The sequence below is a fragment of the Mercenaria mercenaria genome, chromosome 13 (assembly GCF_021730395.1).
Source record: "Mercenaria mercenaria strain notata chromosome 13, MADL_Memer_1, whole genome shotgun sequence".
Taxonomy (NCBI): Eukaryota; Metazoa; Mollusca; class Bivalvia; order Venerida; family Veneridae; genus Mercenaria; species Mercenaria mercenaria.
The window spans coordinates 18099447-18116919 of NC_069373.1; the positions used below are offsets into that span (position 1 = coordinate 18099447).

At 34.1% G+C, this 17473-nt stretch overlaps 2 protein-coding genes across 2 annotated transcripts; one reads left to right on the forward strand and one right to left on the reverse strand.

The window, feature by feature from the left end:
- Positions 1-2070: 2070 nt before the first annotated feature.
- Positions 2071-16695, reverse strand: LOC123529379 (uncharacterized). The gene is made up of 4 exons (XM_045309689.2): positions 16459-16695; positions 12817-12997; positions 11714-11929; positions 2071-2458 (listed from the first exon to the last, which is right to left on the reverse strand). The coding sequence occupies exons 1-3, from the start codon at positions 16603-16605 to the stop codon at positions 11838-11840; spliced, it is 420 nt and encodes a 139-aa protein (XP_045165624.1). The 5' UTR covers positions 16606-16695; the 3' UTR covers positions 2071-2458; positions 11714-11837.
- LOC123552935 (myb-like protein X) lies at positions 9035-11670 on the forward strand. Its single transcript, XM_053521279.1, has one exon. The coding sequence runs from the start codon at positions 9126-9128 to the stop codon at positions 10677-10679; it is 1554 nt and encodes a 517-aa protein (XP_053377254.1). The 5' UTR covers positions 9035-9125; the 3' UTR covers positions 10680-11670.
- Positions 16696-17473: the final 778 nt, after the last annotated feature.

Here is a 17473-nt window from a genome sequence, read left to right on the forward strand (position 1 = left end):
GATTTGATTAGGAATACAATAGATCCGTGTTTTAATCAGTTCTAAAAGGCATATATAACGTTTTCCTCTCTATATGAAATATAACGTAATATCAACAAACAAGTAACATTCGCACTAGGTATTGACCTACACAACACAAATATATCTTTGCTATCTGACAAGAGTTACCCATGTCTCACTGTGAAGTAAAAGTCAAAGAGACAGTGCTGGTTTGCTTTAAAAGTGGCTAAAATGCAATAGGGATCATCTACTTGGCATTACCAATCATCCCGTGAAGTTTCACTATTCTAGGTCAAGTGGTTCTTACTTTGTTGATCGAAAGTTTGAAGGTTCTGGATCAAATGGTTTATGGTTCTCTAGATATTAATCGGGAACGGTTTTCCATGTTCTGGCTCCTGTCACCTTGACCTTTGATTGAGTGATCCTAAAATCAATAGGGGTCATATACTCTGCATGTCTAATCATCGTTTGAGGTTTTAACATTTTGGGTCAAGTAGTTCTTAAGTTATTGATCGAAAAATGGTTTTCCATGTTCAGGCCCCTGTGACCTTCGCCTTTGATCGAGTGATCGTTAAAACAGTAAGGGTCATCTACTCTGTAAGTCCTATCACCTTCTAAAGTTTGAAGGTTCTAGGTCAAATGGTTCTCCAGTTATTGATCGGAAATGAAGTGTGACGGACGGACGGACGGATGGACGAACAGGGCAAAACAATATGGCAGTACACCGGTAAAATACAACGACCCACTGCAACCAATTTGAAATTTAAAAGATGCGAAAGGGACATGAAAACCGTTAGAAAATCCCTATGTTAATGGCTACGTTCAGGTTTCATTAAAATATTTAACCTGCTAATTCTGCCGAATTTCGATCTGTATTCAGGCTCCCTCTCTTCCAAAGAATCTGTTTGTGCTGGAGTTCTATTACCATTCAGCCAATGATTAAGCTGTTCATATCGGTGTAACGAACATCCATAAAATCCACCCAGAATTCACGTGGTCGGTTCACTACATAACTGCAGTACTTTTCGAAAGTCTAAGCTGTTTTATACATTCTAACCGCCCTTGAGGTTTTACGTGATAGACAACAACAAAACGCCTAAAGATAAACGCAATTAAGGCAGCTTATAATGTAGATTTAAATTGTGTGAGTGCCTGGCTAATAAACTTTGTAATTATCTGCAGAAGAAGAACTAGACTAATAACTGCAAGAGACAAAATTAATTTATCACAAATTAGTCTAGGGAATGAGGTTAAAATGAAGTGTGCACGATGGTTATACAATAGAAGCTTGTTAGTGATTTAGATGCTTTTACTGAGAAGAAAGTTTGGCTTTTAGATATTTATGTTTTTTGTGAACTAGATTCCATTAATCCACCATTAATACTTACACATATTTATTGTTCTGATATCATGCCCGGGGGCCCGGCCGAGGGGCCCGTGCCCCCCCCCCCCCCCCCCCCCCCCCCAGTTGGCTGAGAAGTGACCTATACTCATCAAAAATGAACCCTAATTTTTTGGCAAAGGAATAATTTTTTCTCAAAATTTAGACCCAGAAATGCACCAGAGGCCACCATTTCATCTTCAAAAAGGAGGTTCTCTATTAGTGATCTAATACTTTAACTTTTATGGCAGTCAAACGCTATAAACGAGAGCATAATTATGAGATCATCATCCAGAAGATGAGATGAGACAAGGATAAGAAATTTCAACAATTTTTGTAGTAGGATAGATCCAGCTTACATACAGACGTAGACTAGCTCCTAGACTGTGATATATCTTTTTTAACATTTTTTATGATTAAATGTAGTGAACTGAGCCAGTCTATATTCTATGTCCAATATCATGATAATTTCAACATCAGTCCTCTGTGAAAATCTCTAAAATAGACTGGCTTTTGTCTCTATGAAATTAAAAAAAATGAAAAATGTAGAAATATATTATTATCAGTCTAGTGGCTAGTCTAATACAGACGTTATTGACAAAGTACGGATATTTCTGTATGGTAGTTGAATGCTACAAATGATAGCATCCTACAAATGATGGTATGTATAAGAACTAAGAAAGCAAATACACGAGTTGCAGCTTTAATTAAGAAGACATAGGCTGAACATCTCTACAATATGACTCTCATGCTGTTGGTTCATAAACATTGTCTGACAGAAATCTTAAAATAGTTCTAGCCTATAGGAGATTTGGATGAACTTCATTTATTACTTCTGTTGATATGTTAAAATTTTGAGTGATCTCTGTAAGTATAGAGCTCACAGTTGAAAATAATTGGTATATGAGCCACTAAGGCTAAGAGGCTAACTAAAAGTTGTATAACATTGATAGGTTTCACCAGCTAAAAAATTTGAATTTAGATTGTTAGCTAGTCTCAGACATAATGGGGTCAATTCCATTGTTCAATATACTAAAGGCGTAGGAACTACCCTTGAGCATATAGATCTAACTTAATATATTGATGTGCTGTTCCCCACCTACTTTATGCAATGCTCTTTCAATCAAAAATAATACTTCTCGGAAAATATGTAGTAACCATTATTGGTAATAACATTAAGAAATGTACCTTATTAAGTAATATCCATAATTACTATTTCAATCATTTATGTATTATCTTGTATTAATTATATAAAGTTGCTCCTGCAACAACGTTGTGAATGTCCGCCATTTTGTTTCCCAGAATTCTAGAGGGCGACCCAGTTTTTACGGGAAAACCTGATTCTAGATGACATCACAATGTAAACAAAAACATTCATATAAATAGGCCGAATTTTAAATGGCCATCAGTTGGAGACTGGATATTGATCTGAATGGTAAAGATAGATAAAGATAAAGATAAATAGAAAGATAAAGAAGATATATTGAGCATGAATACTCATAAGATACAGGTATTATTCAATGAATGGTTACAGTTAAATATTGTTGTTATATAGATAAATATTGACATATTTTTACACCAGGTTGAGTGTGAAAATAAATATAGTAAACTTTTATTGCTTTTCTTATTTAGCGTTTGGCCCTCGATCCATCCTAACATTTTGGTGTCAGAAGTGGGATAAATTATTTTTTTTAAATAAGAAAAGATTTATTAAAAAGGGAAATTGTTGTGAAATTTTCAGGAAAGTCTTGTTGAGCAAGAATAAAGAAAATTTTCACAGGAATAATAGAAAATTGATATAAAAATAAGATTTTGCAATATTTTATTTAATATTTGAACAAATTATTGCAAAGGTACATTGATCTAATTGCACTCAGCCTTGTGTGGAAACCTGAAAATAGAAAAAGAATACACAGATTAGCAGAATTGATTACAAATACCTGATTGTGTATTATTGCAGTGTATTATTGATTTAAAAATGGAAAACACTGTAAATTCAGAAACAAACATGGAAAATGATAGTATGCTAAGTGGGGATAGAACAAGTACTCCTATCAGAGATATTTCTCAGAATAACTCATTGCTTGAGAATAAATTAAGTGCTATGACAAAAGAAATGAGCTCCATGACTAGTACTTTAAAACAGTTACATGATCAAATGCAGGATAGAATGGAATCAATTGAGTCAGATTTGCATAGGGTACATGGTAAGATTTCTGAAAGGACACACCCAGACCCAGAAGTTAATTTTAACTTCAGAGATATTGATTCAAATGGTATGAATACTGATTTAAGGCCAAGACAAAATTATTCTATGCCTGAACTACCAACATACAGAAATGTAAACACTAATCAAAATGTACAATCCAGTTATTCTGTGAATAATGTAAATAATCTTAAAATGAAACCCCAGGTGTATGATGGGTCCACAGATATTTCAGAATATTTGACACAGTTCAACATAGTTTCAGAGATAAATAACTGGAACTATTCAGCAAAATCTCTATATTTAGCAGGCAGTCTGACAGGAAATGCTAGGTCACTTTTGAGTGAAATGTCAGAATTTCAGAAAAGGGATTATGATAGTCTAGTTGAGGTCCTGAGGGCAAGATTTGGTACTAGAAATAAGGCTGAAATTTTTAGGTCACAATTAAAATCTTTATCAAGGGGAAAATCTGAGTCTATTCCAGAGCTAGCTCAGCGCGTTAAAAAGCTGACTCGACAGGCATATCCAGATGCAAATTCTGAGCTAATAGAAATTTTGGCACTAGATGCTTTCATTGATAGTCTTGAAGATTCTGATATAAGGTTACGTCTTAGAGAATGTTGTCCAAAATTTATTTCTGAAGCCGAAACAATTGCAGTCAGGTTAGAGACACATAAGTTGGCTGATAAACAGAGGGTACATAATGAACCGGTAAATGCTTACATTGGGAAAAACCAGTCTACACAAAAACCAGAGTTAGAAAATATTCTAGGAAAAATAGACAGGTTAACAGAGAGAGTAGAGCAATTAGATTCACAGACAAGGGTTACAAAACAACAGAATGATCAATCTTATAGGTCATATAATACTAGACAAGATAATAGGGATTTACCTGCACAAAATCATCAGTCAGGGCAATTTAGGCCAGGAGGGGGTCAAAATTATAGGAAAAGGTTCAATAATAATAGGTCTTATCAAACACAGAATAGATTTAACAATAACAGAGGCCAGAACAGAAATTTCAATTATGATAATGACAAGAACTTCCAAGGTAATAGATTTTCGGGAAACGGACAAAGGTCGGGCTGGAGGGCCGCACCCAGACCAAACAGAATGTAAGGTCCGAAACCATTCAAGTCGATAGTTTAGGCAAACAGAATGGATATTTTTGTGATGCAATGATAAATAAAAATCTTGTTTCTTGTTTGTGTGATTCTGGTGCTAATGTTTCTATAATAAGTAGCAAAATCTTGGATGAATGGGAAAATGTTACAAAGCCAGAAATTTTGCCTGTTACAACAATGCTATGTACAGTAACTGGAGAAAGTAAACCTTTTCTAGGAAAAGCAATAATGGAAATTTGTTTGGGTGGTCATATACTTCAACATGAGATGTTGATATCAGATATAGTACAAGAGGCTATCCTTGGAATAGATTTTATGCGGGCACACAGTTGTGATTTGATAATTAGCAAAAATTGTATGATGGTAAAAGGTGACAAAATTCCTTGTTATCTCAAAAATGAATCTAGGTCAAATTGCTGCAGAATTGCTGTTTCTGAGAATATTGTAATTGAACCAAATTCTGAGGTTATGGTACAAGCAAAAATTCTTGATAATGTAGACAAGTCTAGAACTTGTTTAGTTGAAGGTTCTTGTGATTTTGTTGAGAAAACAGGTATTTTGGTTGCAAAGGTGTTAGTTGACCCAAAAGTGGGCCAAGTTCCAATTAGATTGGCCAATTTTTCAAACAAACCAGTCAAGATTTACAAAGATACCACAACAGGTATATTAGAACCAGTTGAAGTAGTTGAATCACAGTCTGTTGGTCATGTTCATTCAGAAAATGTACAGAAAAATGATAAATTGCCTGAACATTTAACAGATTTATTTGAAAAATCTTCTAAAAATCTTGATTCTACTCAAAAGGAGGAGCTAAAATCATTCTTGATTAAGCATCAAAATGTGTTTAGTAAAGGTTCCAGTGATATTGGTCATTCCACAGTTGTTACACATACAATTGATACTGGTAATGAAAAACCTGTTAAAAAGTACCCATATCGCATTCCTTTAGCAAAGCGTAAGGCTGCGGAGGAAGAAATTAAGAAAATGGAGAGTGATGGTATTATTGAAAAATGTCCTCAAAGCCCATGGAATAGTCCCATTGTAATGATTTCTAAAGCCGACAAATCTATCAGGTTTTGCTGTGATTTTCGCGGTTTGAACAATGCCACGGTTCGCGATTCCCAAGCTTTACCCAGAATAGATGACAGCATAGAAGCATTGTCAGGTTCCAAGTGGTGGTCTTGTCTAGACATGAAATCGGGTTACTGGCAATTGGATATTGATGAGAAAGATAGGCACAAAACAGCATTTTCAATTCCAGGTGGTGAGCAATGGCAATGGAAACGTCTTGCTTTTGGTCTTTGTAATGCCCCTGCAACATTTACCCGCCTTATGCAGTCAGTCTTCTCTGGTCTTTTGTGGAGCATAGTGATAATTTATCTTGACGATATCATTTGTCACTCTAAAACTTTCTCAGAACAACTGAAAAATCTAGAACTTGTATTTCAGAGGTTAACTACTGCCAATTTGAAACTTAATCCTAAAAAGTGTGTTTTGTTTCAAAAAGAGGTCACTTTTCTAGGTCACACAATAAGTGAAAATGGTGTGGGTACTGACCCAAGAAAGATTGAATCAATAAAGAATTGGCCAACCCCTAGGAATGCTAAGGAAGCCAGGAGTTTTATTTCTCTTGCAAGTTACTACAGGAACTATGTTTATCAGTTTGCTACTATTGCAAAACCCATTCATGAGTTAGCAGAAAATGGTAGAAAGTTTGTTTGGACAGAGGAATGTGAGAATGCTTTTCAAATGGTAAAAACAGCATTAACTAATGCCCCTATATTAACATTTCCTTCGGAAAATGATGACTTTATTCTGGATGCGGACGCTTCTTTGGTGGGCCAGGGCGGTGTATTATCAAAAGTTGTAAATGGTAAGGAACAGGTCATTGGCTATTTTAGCAAATGCTTCACAAAAACAGAACGGCGGTATTGTGTTACCAGACGAGAACTGTTAGCAGTAATCAACTCAATAAAACATTTTCACCACTACATTTATGGTCGAAAAATAGTCATTCGATCTGATCATTCCAGTCTGAAATGGTTGCTATCTTTTAAAAATGTAGAAGGACAATTAGCTAGGTGGCTTAGTTTTCTAGGCACATATGATTTTACAATTGAACATCGTTCTGGTAGATTGCATTCAAATGCAGATGCTTTATCTAGGAGGCCATGTTATGATGAAAATTGTAAATACTGTAGCACAGTTGAGTCAAAAGAGATTAACAGCATGTCTGTATCTAATGTCACTGAGGTACAGTCTAAGGGAGACAACTTCTATAAAACTGATGATAGTAATTGCTCATTTGTTACTCTTCTTTGTATGTTGATACAGTTACTACAGTTGTTTGGTGTAGTAAATACTGGTATGATAGTAGGAATATTTTTGGTGATATGGTGGAACTCTGATTTATTGAGCAGATTTTTCTCAGAATTGGCTACATTTCAAACATACAAACATTACTGGAATTATGATATTGGTACTGAAACAAAGAGTTTAAAGATAATCAAACCGGGTATTGATGGCTGTAATTTAGACTGTGACAAAAATACAAGTCTCGGTATGGTTAAAAAGGTTGAGGTGAAACATAGTTATGCACAAACAGAAAAGATATCTTGTCAAACAGATTGTAAAGATAATGTTTTGATAAGTTCTGTGAATGCACACAGTACAAGTTCTTGTCATACAGGGATAAAAGATAATGTTTTGATAAGTTCTGTAAATTCCTCAAATCCAAGCAATGATAATGGTACTGAGAATACACCTAGCACGAGTTCTAACGATAGCACAACCTCAAGTAGTTCAGTAGGTAGCAATTTACTGGGCGAGGATGTTAACGTTGCAGAAATTCAGAATAATGATCTCAATCTTGGACGAATTAAAGATATAGTTTTGAATGGTGTCAAGCCTGACTGGCAGGAGATTTCTAAATTTGATACAGAGTTTAAATATTACTGGGCAAGGTTAGATTCTTTAGTTATCAAAAACAATGTGTTGTACAGAAAATGGGAAAGTGATGATGGTAACTCATGTAAGTTATTATTAGTTGTCCCAAAGTCTCACAGGGATCTGGTATTGCAGTTATTACATGATGGTAAAAGTGGTGCACATTTAGGGTTAAGGAAAACTCTAGCAAAAATAAGAGAGAGGTTCTTTTGGTTTGCTCTGAGACGAGATGTTGAAGTGTGGATTTGTACATGTGATGTATGTAATAGTCGTAGAGGTTCACTCAGAAAATCCAAAGCGCCATTAAAAACTTATAATGTAGGAGCCCCAAATGAGAGAATTGCTATAGATTTTATGGGTCCATTTACAAAAACTAACAAAGGAAATAGATACATGATGGTGGTAGGGGATTTGTTTACTAAATGGACAGAATGTTACAGTTTGCCAAATTTAGAAGCTACAACAGTGGCAACTGTATTAGTTGATCAGTACATAAGTAAATGGGGCTGCCCATTGATTTGTCATACAGACCAAGGGAAAACATTTGAGTCAAAACTGTTTCTAGAAATGTGTAAATTATTGGGTATAGAAAAGACGCGTTCTTCCAGTTTTCATCCGCAAGGGAACGGTTTTATAGAAAAACATAACTCCACTATAATTCAAATGCTCACCCCATATGTCGCAGCAAATCAGAAAGACTGGGATGAACATGTTGATTTGGTTATGCTTGCATACCGATCTTCGGTTCAAGCATCAACAGGGTTCACACCAGCCATGTTACATATTGGAAGAGAACTGAGGTTACCAGTTGACTTGATTTTTGGTACTCCTGAAACAGATGATAAAGAAATTGATCAAAACAAATCCAGTTATGTCTCAAAATTAGAAAACAGGTTACAACAAGTACATGAGTTGGCTAGGAAAAATATGGAAATTGCTCGAAACAGTATGAAATCAAATTATGATGTGAAGTTGAGTTTCAAAAGTTACAAAGAGGGTGACGCAGTTTGGTATTACTGTCCAACACGAAAACGAGGTTTAAGTCCTAAGTTTCAGAAACCTTGGGTTGGTCCATGTAAGATAATTACCAAAGTAAATGATGTACTATACCGGATTCAAATAAAAGCTAACTCAAAGCCAAAGATTGTTCATCATGATAAACTGAAAGATTATACTGGGAAAATTAGACCTAGTTGGTTTTAAGAAAAATCCAGTCTGATATGTTAAAATTGGTACACAGAAATATTGTATATTTTGCTTTAGTATTGATATGGTCATATATATATGGTATATATGCAAAATTGAATTTTGGTAGAAAAATGATAAATAAATTATTAAATAAATAAATTAAAAAAAAAAAAAAAAAAAAATGAATGTTGCTTTACATTAAAAAGGGTATCCTTTTGTCTATTTGCAGTTTCAATGCGGCGTGTGCGAAGATCTGTACTTCCCCGCCAGAAAGCCTTGTATGGCCCATCTGAAAGAGCAGCATTCTGGGATTAGTTTTAAATGCACATTATGTAAGAAGATATTTAGGAGAAATGATAACCCGCATCAATGCAGAGCGAAGAAAACTGATTTTTATATGTTTAATCAAATGACTGGTGATAAGGGCAACAGAGCAGAGAGAGAGTTGGAGAAATTTTTAGAACGGGCAGAAAAGAAGTGGTGTATAAATTTGAATGACAAGATAACAGCAAGGAAGGGAACAAGACCAATACTACCAGAGAGGAGAAAAGAAAGAACTAGGACGTTGAGTGAAAGTAGTAGCAGCAGCAGTGATAGTAGTGACAGTGAAGAAAGTAGTGAGGAAGAAATGGAGTTAGAGAAAGAGTTAGAGTTAAGTGATGATGAGTTTGAGAGTTTCCAGGAAGAAAGTTATTTAAAAGAAGTGAAAATGTACGAGTTAGATGAATATGAAAAGAAGAAAGATGAACAGAAAAGAAAAATTGATCAAGAAAAGAAGGAACGAATTGAAAAAGAAAGGTTGGAGAGGGAAAAACAAAAGGAGGTTGAAAGACAATTGAAAGATAAAGAAGATAATGAAAGGAAACAGAAGGAAGAAAAAGAAAGGAAGGAAAAGGAGGAAAAAGACAGGAAAGAGAAAGAAAAGAAGGTAAATGAGGAAAAAGAAAGGAAAGAAAAAGAAAAGAAGGAAAGAGAGGAAGAAGAAAGGAAAGAAAAAGAAAAGAAGGAAAAAGAGGAAAAAGAAAGGAAAGAGAAAGAAAAGAAGGAGAGAGAGGAAAAAGAAAGAAAAGATAAGCTAGAGAAAGAAAGGAAGGAAAAAGAAAAGAAGGAAAAAGAGGAAAAAGAAAAAAAGGAAAAAGAGGAGAAAGATAGAAAGGAAAAAGAAAGAAAGGCGCATGAGGAAAAAGAAGAGAAGGCGAGACAGGAGAAAGAGAAGAAGGAAAAAGAGGAGTTACAGAAAAAGAAGGAAGCCGAGGAGAAACAAATAAATGACAAGAAAATTAGAAAGGAAAAGGAAAATCAGAAATCAAAGAATGAGGAAAATGAAAGGAAGGAAAAAGAGGAGAGAGAGAGACAGAAAAATCAGGAAGAAATTAGGAGAGAAGGAGAGAAAAAGGACAAAAATGAAAAAGAAAGTAAGAAAAAGGAGGAAAAACAGAAAGAGGGGGAAAACAAGAATAAGAATGAGAAAGACAAAGAAAGTAAGAAAAAGGATGAAAAACTAAAAGAGTGTGAAAAGAAGGATAAGAATGAGAAAGACAAAGACAGTAAGAAAAAGGAGGAAAAACAGAAAGAAGATATGAAAAGGAAGACAGATGAACATAAGAAAACTGATAAAGATAAAATACTTAAGAACTCGTATAGAGAAATCGAAATAAAAGAGGATGAAGAGAGGATAGACATAGAGAAAGTCCAGGAAATGAAAGAAAATAGAAGAAACAGAAAGAGAAAACTAGTATGTGAAAAGATTGACAAAGAATTTCTAGAAAATGATGGATATGAATATGAAATTATAACAATTATCAAGAAATATAAAATAGAAAACAGATGTTAAAGGAAAACTGATGTGATAACTAATACAGAAAACAGATTGTTGGAGATCAAGATGACTAAAGGATTAACATAACATTAACATTTACTAATAGGATATCTTAAACATTTACTATTTTAATATTGGTACAAGTACATTGTGTATTTATACACTTCACAATTATTACACTTCGCAATTATGGACACTTTAATTAGTGCAAATATTGCAGGAAAATACATTGACACTTAAGTAGTGCAAGAAAAAAAAGAAAAACATTATTATTATATGAATTACTGTATTGTTATAGTTACAAAAGACTGTTTCATTTAAGTAAATTTATTGCTATTAAGATTGACATTGTTTAAATATTCTTAAATGAAAAGTAGATTTTATATTTTATGTAAAATATGTTAAAAAGTAAAATTTCTTACCTGTAATTTTTTCTTGAAGAATTGGGACAATTCTTGAAAGGTGGGGGTAATGATGTGCTGTTCCCCACCTACTTTATGCAATGCTCTTTCAATCAAAAATAATACTTCTCGGAAAATATGTAGTAACCATTATTGGTAATAACATTAAGAAATGTACCTTATTAAGTAATATCCATAATTACTATTTCAATCATTTATGTATTATCTTGTATTAATTATATAAAGTTGCTCCTGCAACAACGTTGTGAATGTCCGCCATTTTGTTTCCCAGAATTCTAGAGGGCGACCCAGTTTTTACGGGAAAACCTGATTCTAGATGACATCACAATGTAAACAAAAACATTCATATAAATAGGCCGAATTTTAAATGGCCATCAGTTGGAGACTGGATATTGATCTGAATGGTAAAGATAGATAAAGATAAAGATAAATAGAAAGATAAAGAAGATATATTGAGCATGAATACTCATAAGATACAGGTATTATTCAATGAATGGTTACAGTTAAATATTGTTGTTATATAGATAAATATTGACATATTTTTACACCAGGTTGAGTGTGAAAATAAATATAGTAAACTTTTATTGCTTTTCTTATTTAGCGTTTGGCCCTCGATCCATCCTAACAATATTGACATTAATAAATCTTTACTTTATATAATCCAGTTTGGACTAAAATACGCTGTAAATAATAGAATTATTTCTGATAATTTGTTTATGTGCGATGACATTATTACGTTTAATTCCCAATATCACAGTTCTTCTTCATTATTTACAATAACGTCTCCAGGATTGTAACCCCAAGGTTTAAGTTTATATTCTTCCTCTGTCACAAATCCATCACCTGAAAACACAATATTTATTTTTTTATCAAAATATTTCGTAAATCATAGGCGCTCGATGTCATCGCACTTTTATTTTGTTCATATCATGAATATTTATACTGCTTCTATATTATGTTCGCAGATAACGATAACACTATATAATGAACCGTGTGTCAATGCGTCGCTATAACGCTAGACTGACAACGTTTGTTTACATATGTTGCTAGCTATATGAGAAACGTGCATCTTATCAGACGTAATCCATTGAAAGCGTGCGTTGTAGTGCGACGTTAGAACGATTGATATTCCGTCAGCTGCATTTAGTTGACAATTATTCTGTTTCAGAGATCTAACAAAACTATGGGTATAAGATATTTTTCACAGTTTTTGTGTATGAAATATTTATTTGTATGACGAGTATGTGCTTACAGCCCAAATGCATTTCGCTAGATGAAGCAGTATATAACCGATGCATTTCAATATACTAAAACCATTAATGTTTAGTTATAGTGACCATTAATTATTTTTATTTGGATTAAATCAGGCACAGGAGTGCTAACTACATACTCACTAACGTTATCTATATATTTTAGTAAACACTGAAACATATTTTGACTCACATTATCGTAATCAAAGTAATCTTAGTTAATTGGCAATGTGGAAAACTTCCGTAATGTCCTCTTACTTATGTAAATATGTGTAGTCTCTTATAGGCAGGTCTGTTCTGCTAAGATACTTATCGGTAATTATCTGGACATTACGAAACCTTTCTACTTGCCAGATAATTACTGGAAATTAGAGAAAATTGTCTACATAATGAAGGGAATGAGATATTTATTTGGCAGAAATATACCACCATATCTTACATAACAGATCAGAAATTTTGTAAAAAATCTAATAAGTGTACCATTTAAATCTGACGCACTAAACGCTGCCTGAACGTTCTCAGCCGTACCAGTTACACGTACAAGTTCTTTTATATCAATCCGTGCATCTCCATTACGGTCATACAGACTGTAATCAACTGGAAAGGGCAAAGGCTTAAATGATCTGTCATTTATCGGCTGTTTCAAGTCTTTGAGCCGAACCTGGAATGCAAGAGATTAATCAGAACAAGTCTAGAAAAACAACAAAGATTAATGTTTTAACTCATTATACAAATTGACAGTAGGTTGAAACTGCATTTGCAATGATAGTAACAATTGAATTACATGTATTAAACTGCATCGTGTACCTTAATTAGTTCTCTATTATACGCTTTGTCATTTGCTAACTGATAAACATTCATTAACAGTCTAGTATAAAAAAAAAAAAAGCTGCCCAACATTCTACAGGATCCATGCTGTTCGCTTACGGTTTCTCTAATTGCAATAGGCTTTAAAAATAGCGAAATTCGTACAAGTAACTTCTGTTTAAAAGTGGCAAAATTGAAACCCACGCATAAAATTGTGACCGTTTTGATTCCTGGCTAGTCGGTATATTTTTAAAAAAAAGCATAAATCGGACATACGGTTTCTTGCCTTCATGTGCATTGTCATAGATAGTCTTTGCTGTTCAGCTCGTTCCGTAAATATTCATGCTAATTTAGGGGACATGCCTCCAGGTCAACATTAAAAGTTAAATTCGTTAAGCAAATAGCCATTGTTATAATGTAAGGGTTACATCACTTCTATGATACGCATGTCTGACAGCCACATTGTATCTTCTAGCCTTACAGGTCCTTTCCGGTATGCGAAGGGTAGCCTGTGTGCTGCTGTTTCATTCATATTTTCAGCCGCGTATTGGCTATATAGCACCACAGATTCCATCGATACTAAGAACAGATCATCAATTTCTTTCTGTCGCCATGTTTCCAGTGATTGTCGATATGGGTTGTACATCTTTTGGTTCGGCGGACGTTCGAAAATTCTAAATTTTAACGAGCATTCACCTCACATGATGATTGTTATCTGCAGCACCATTTATTGCAGTGAAAACTCTATTTTAGAACAGACAGGTATCTTATATACATGTTTATGGGTCTATGTATTGTTTAAAAGGACCCAATAAATGGCAGAAAATACCCAATAAGTGGAAAGGGACCCAGCAATTACGGAATGGCTCTCATTGGAGACCCAATTAGTTGTTAAAGATAAATTTACATTTGTGTAAAATCATAATTTGAGTGGCCCTTCGACACACCTAAGTGCATTTCAGGTATGGCACTAGGCCAGGTATAATAACAAAAGACGGAAAAGAAAGCTTTAAATTAAACAGGTTATATATACAGTAGTTATTACAGGCAAATGTTTCCCTTTGTAGCCATCGCTGGGGAAATTGTTCTTTCGCTGGATTCAGATTTGCTTATATTACCGACTACAAAGCGTGATGTAACATTGATCGGAAAAAGATTCACTTTTCAAAAATATTTTGATTACCATTCGTAAAACTGATTTTCAGCGATGCTTTAATGTATTTACGAACTGAAGGGGCCTTTTAGTCACGCAATGAGAGCAATAAATATCACAGGACTTGGTGTTAGAATCCCAAACAGTGATTCTAATTCCGAATATTAATTCTATAGACATTAATTAATAAAGACATATGATTATCTTTTACTTCCTTAAAGTAAGTAGCCCATTCTCTTTTATAATGTGCCTGTACTTCGCGCCTGTGTTAACTTTAAAAAATTTGGCAAAATTATTTTACATAGATCTACCATTTCTCAGAAACTTGCAAAACAGTGATTATACGCCAGAATCCACAACAGAAGCGTTTGGAATCATTGCATGTGATGAAATATCATCCCAAGCGGGTGTTTTTACCAAACTAGAGGGAGGCAATGCACTAACTAACTATGTGCATTTGAAACATTATCTCACCTTGCCAATTGCCATGAGAAATCTTTAAATAAGTCGCGACCTTTTCCCACTAATATGGTTGGACGCTAACTCATGTGCCAACGGAATGATATTACCAGTCAATAATGTTTTTAACAAATGTTATAAGGGCGGATGATTTAGTACCTGGCTTATGGCTGGCTGCTGTCATTCCATGTTATACACGGTCCATGCGTTTTTCTCGCGTATTTCAGCAACCAGTTTCCGTACTCTCTACTGTAATTATAAATCTTATTTACGAGGTTTAACCGGCTGTATACTAGCGACATGTAAACATCATAAACGTTTGTTTTCCGCTACTGTTAACAACTAAAATGTATAGACAACATGTTTAACGGCATATTCTATAATAAAACTGCGTTTCTTGTCACTTTTCGGGGGCGTTTTAATGAGTTAACAGGGTGATTCTCGTGCCCACGTGCTGTTAAAACACCTTTTTATATATGCTCAATCCGTGGCAAAACCTAAACTTATTACGGCACAAAAACGGATAATTCTATTTAGGAAATGGCGTCAACGTAAATATACAACTCAGACATTCGTTAAGTGACAATGTCTTCATTTATCAGTTTGTTTGTTTTTTGTAGGCTTTTTATGCTAGAATAGCGTTAGCGCATGTTTATTTCGTGTTATAACATCTTCACGGGCACCAACCAATCCCTCATACAATGTAATTCTGCAGATGTTATAACACGGAAAAAATGCGTTATCCCCACAATGTTAATATTTTAACGGCGTAATAATTAAGTGTAATACAATGATAGCGCGCAGGTCAGCTTTCAGTTAATTACTGTGTTTATTTCATCTTATACTGTTTTGCAAAGAAAATTCGAACATTCTTAGAAATTATAATTTTGTTACGTGTTTAGATTATTTTTAGTTTTTACTAATCTAGCAAATTTGAAAAATGACGAAATGTTTTATCCATAAAGTTTTGGCCTTTAATAAAATGACTTTTTACTGTTAAAACTGGTCAGATATTGCAAAGATCTATAACAATATGATAATTGACACTAATTATTTTGTTACTGGTTTCGGTGGATCCAATTTGAGAGAGGGTGTTGGAATAATGATATTTAAAGGGGTGGGACTGGTTACGTTAATGTAATATAACTTTCGGCTTAGAAGAATAAATCATTTTAAAGATTGGTGTGGAACAAAATTGTTTAAGAAGCTAATGTATTTATACCTTGATGGATACATGTTGTTCATGTTCCCTTGTGTGTTAATTATAACAGTACTATAGTATATTCTCGAAATGCCTATGTCCACTGTATATAATTACAGTAATGCAGAATGAGTCAAGACTTATAAATGACAGGCAAACTAAATAGAGCTTTTCAGTTACTCCATACTTAATTAAATTAACGGTTTCTATCCTTTTGCTGAATTCGTATCTTATTCCTCAGAACTTGGATACAACAAGGCACCCTGGTCTCAAACTTATATCAATCTTTTTTTATGTAAAACATTGTTTCGTAAAGACAGTATAAGAATTACGCACCCTTCGTAACGAACGTCTGTTCTAGGGATACTAAACTACAATGGTTTGGTAAACGAATGTTTCTTGGTCTTAACCCAAGGTTAGCCGTTTCGCATGACAAACAGTTATAAAAATGTAAGTCATGTTGAGAATAGTTATTAAAAATTAAAAAAAAAAAAACACTTGCCTTCCCATGCGCACGAAATCTGGTTTTATTAATGAATGATATTTTCCTGGCTGTTTTGTCTCCACTAATCCTCACACGCAACGACCGCGAACCTGTGGAACTTTGTAAACAAATAGCGAAAAATGCGATACAAACACAAACTTTCATATTTTCTTTCCTGACGAATATCAAGATATAACAAATGCACAGCACAATGTTTGCAAGCTTAAGGTTGTCCGTCCCCTTGAAACTGTTTGGTTGACGAAAATTAAGTACTAAATGTTTTAAAAAAAACTAGTGAAAATTTTCAGTAATCACGGCGTTAACGGATCGTGGATAAAATGGATTATGGCGTGATCATCACCGAAAGTTTTCTATAATGAGCAAATAAAAAATCCTAAACAGAATTCGTGTTATGTTACTGTTCGGTTGACAGGTTTGCTTTATGTGCATGTCAGATTAGTCTTAGAGTCATTGACGCCATGTCCAGTGTCAGCCAAATGCCGTATGTCCAAAGTTTTAAGACCATAATTATAGATTATTTGAATTTCATCAGAATTAATCAACAACGAATGTTAACTGATTCCTGGTAGTTAATTAAGCTCATCTGTTTTACAGCAAAACGTTCTAAAAGTTAAATAAGACTAAATTAATAAAGTCAGTTGAAATCAAACAAATTCATACATACTGATATTGAAATCATTTTTCACAGTATAAGTTTATGATATTCAGTGTCAGTGACATGACATTACGTAAAACTTTGCAGAAGAATTTTATGAAGTTGGAAATTTTCGTTCAATTACGTATTGTCTCCGGTATGAACGTAAAGCCAGGTGCGCGTATGACCTTGACCTTTTTTCTCGTCCAAAGAATGCCGAAACTCTTCACAAAAATACGTAAATTGTACAGAAATTACCGATCGCCATTAAAGGTGCATTATCTTAATTGTGACAGTCAAAGCTAATGATTTGTTTTAAATGCGTATGCTTTTTCTTTGTTTGAACGCCTTTACCCCCGCTGGCGTCAAAAATACTAT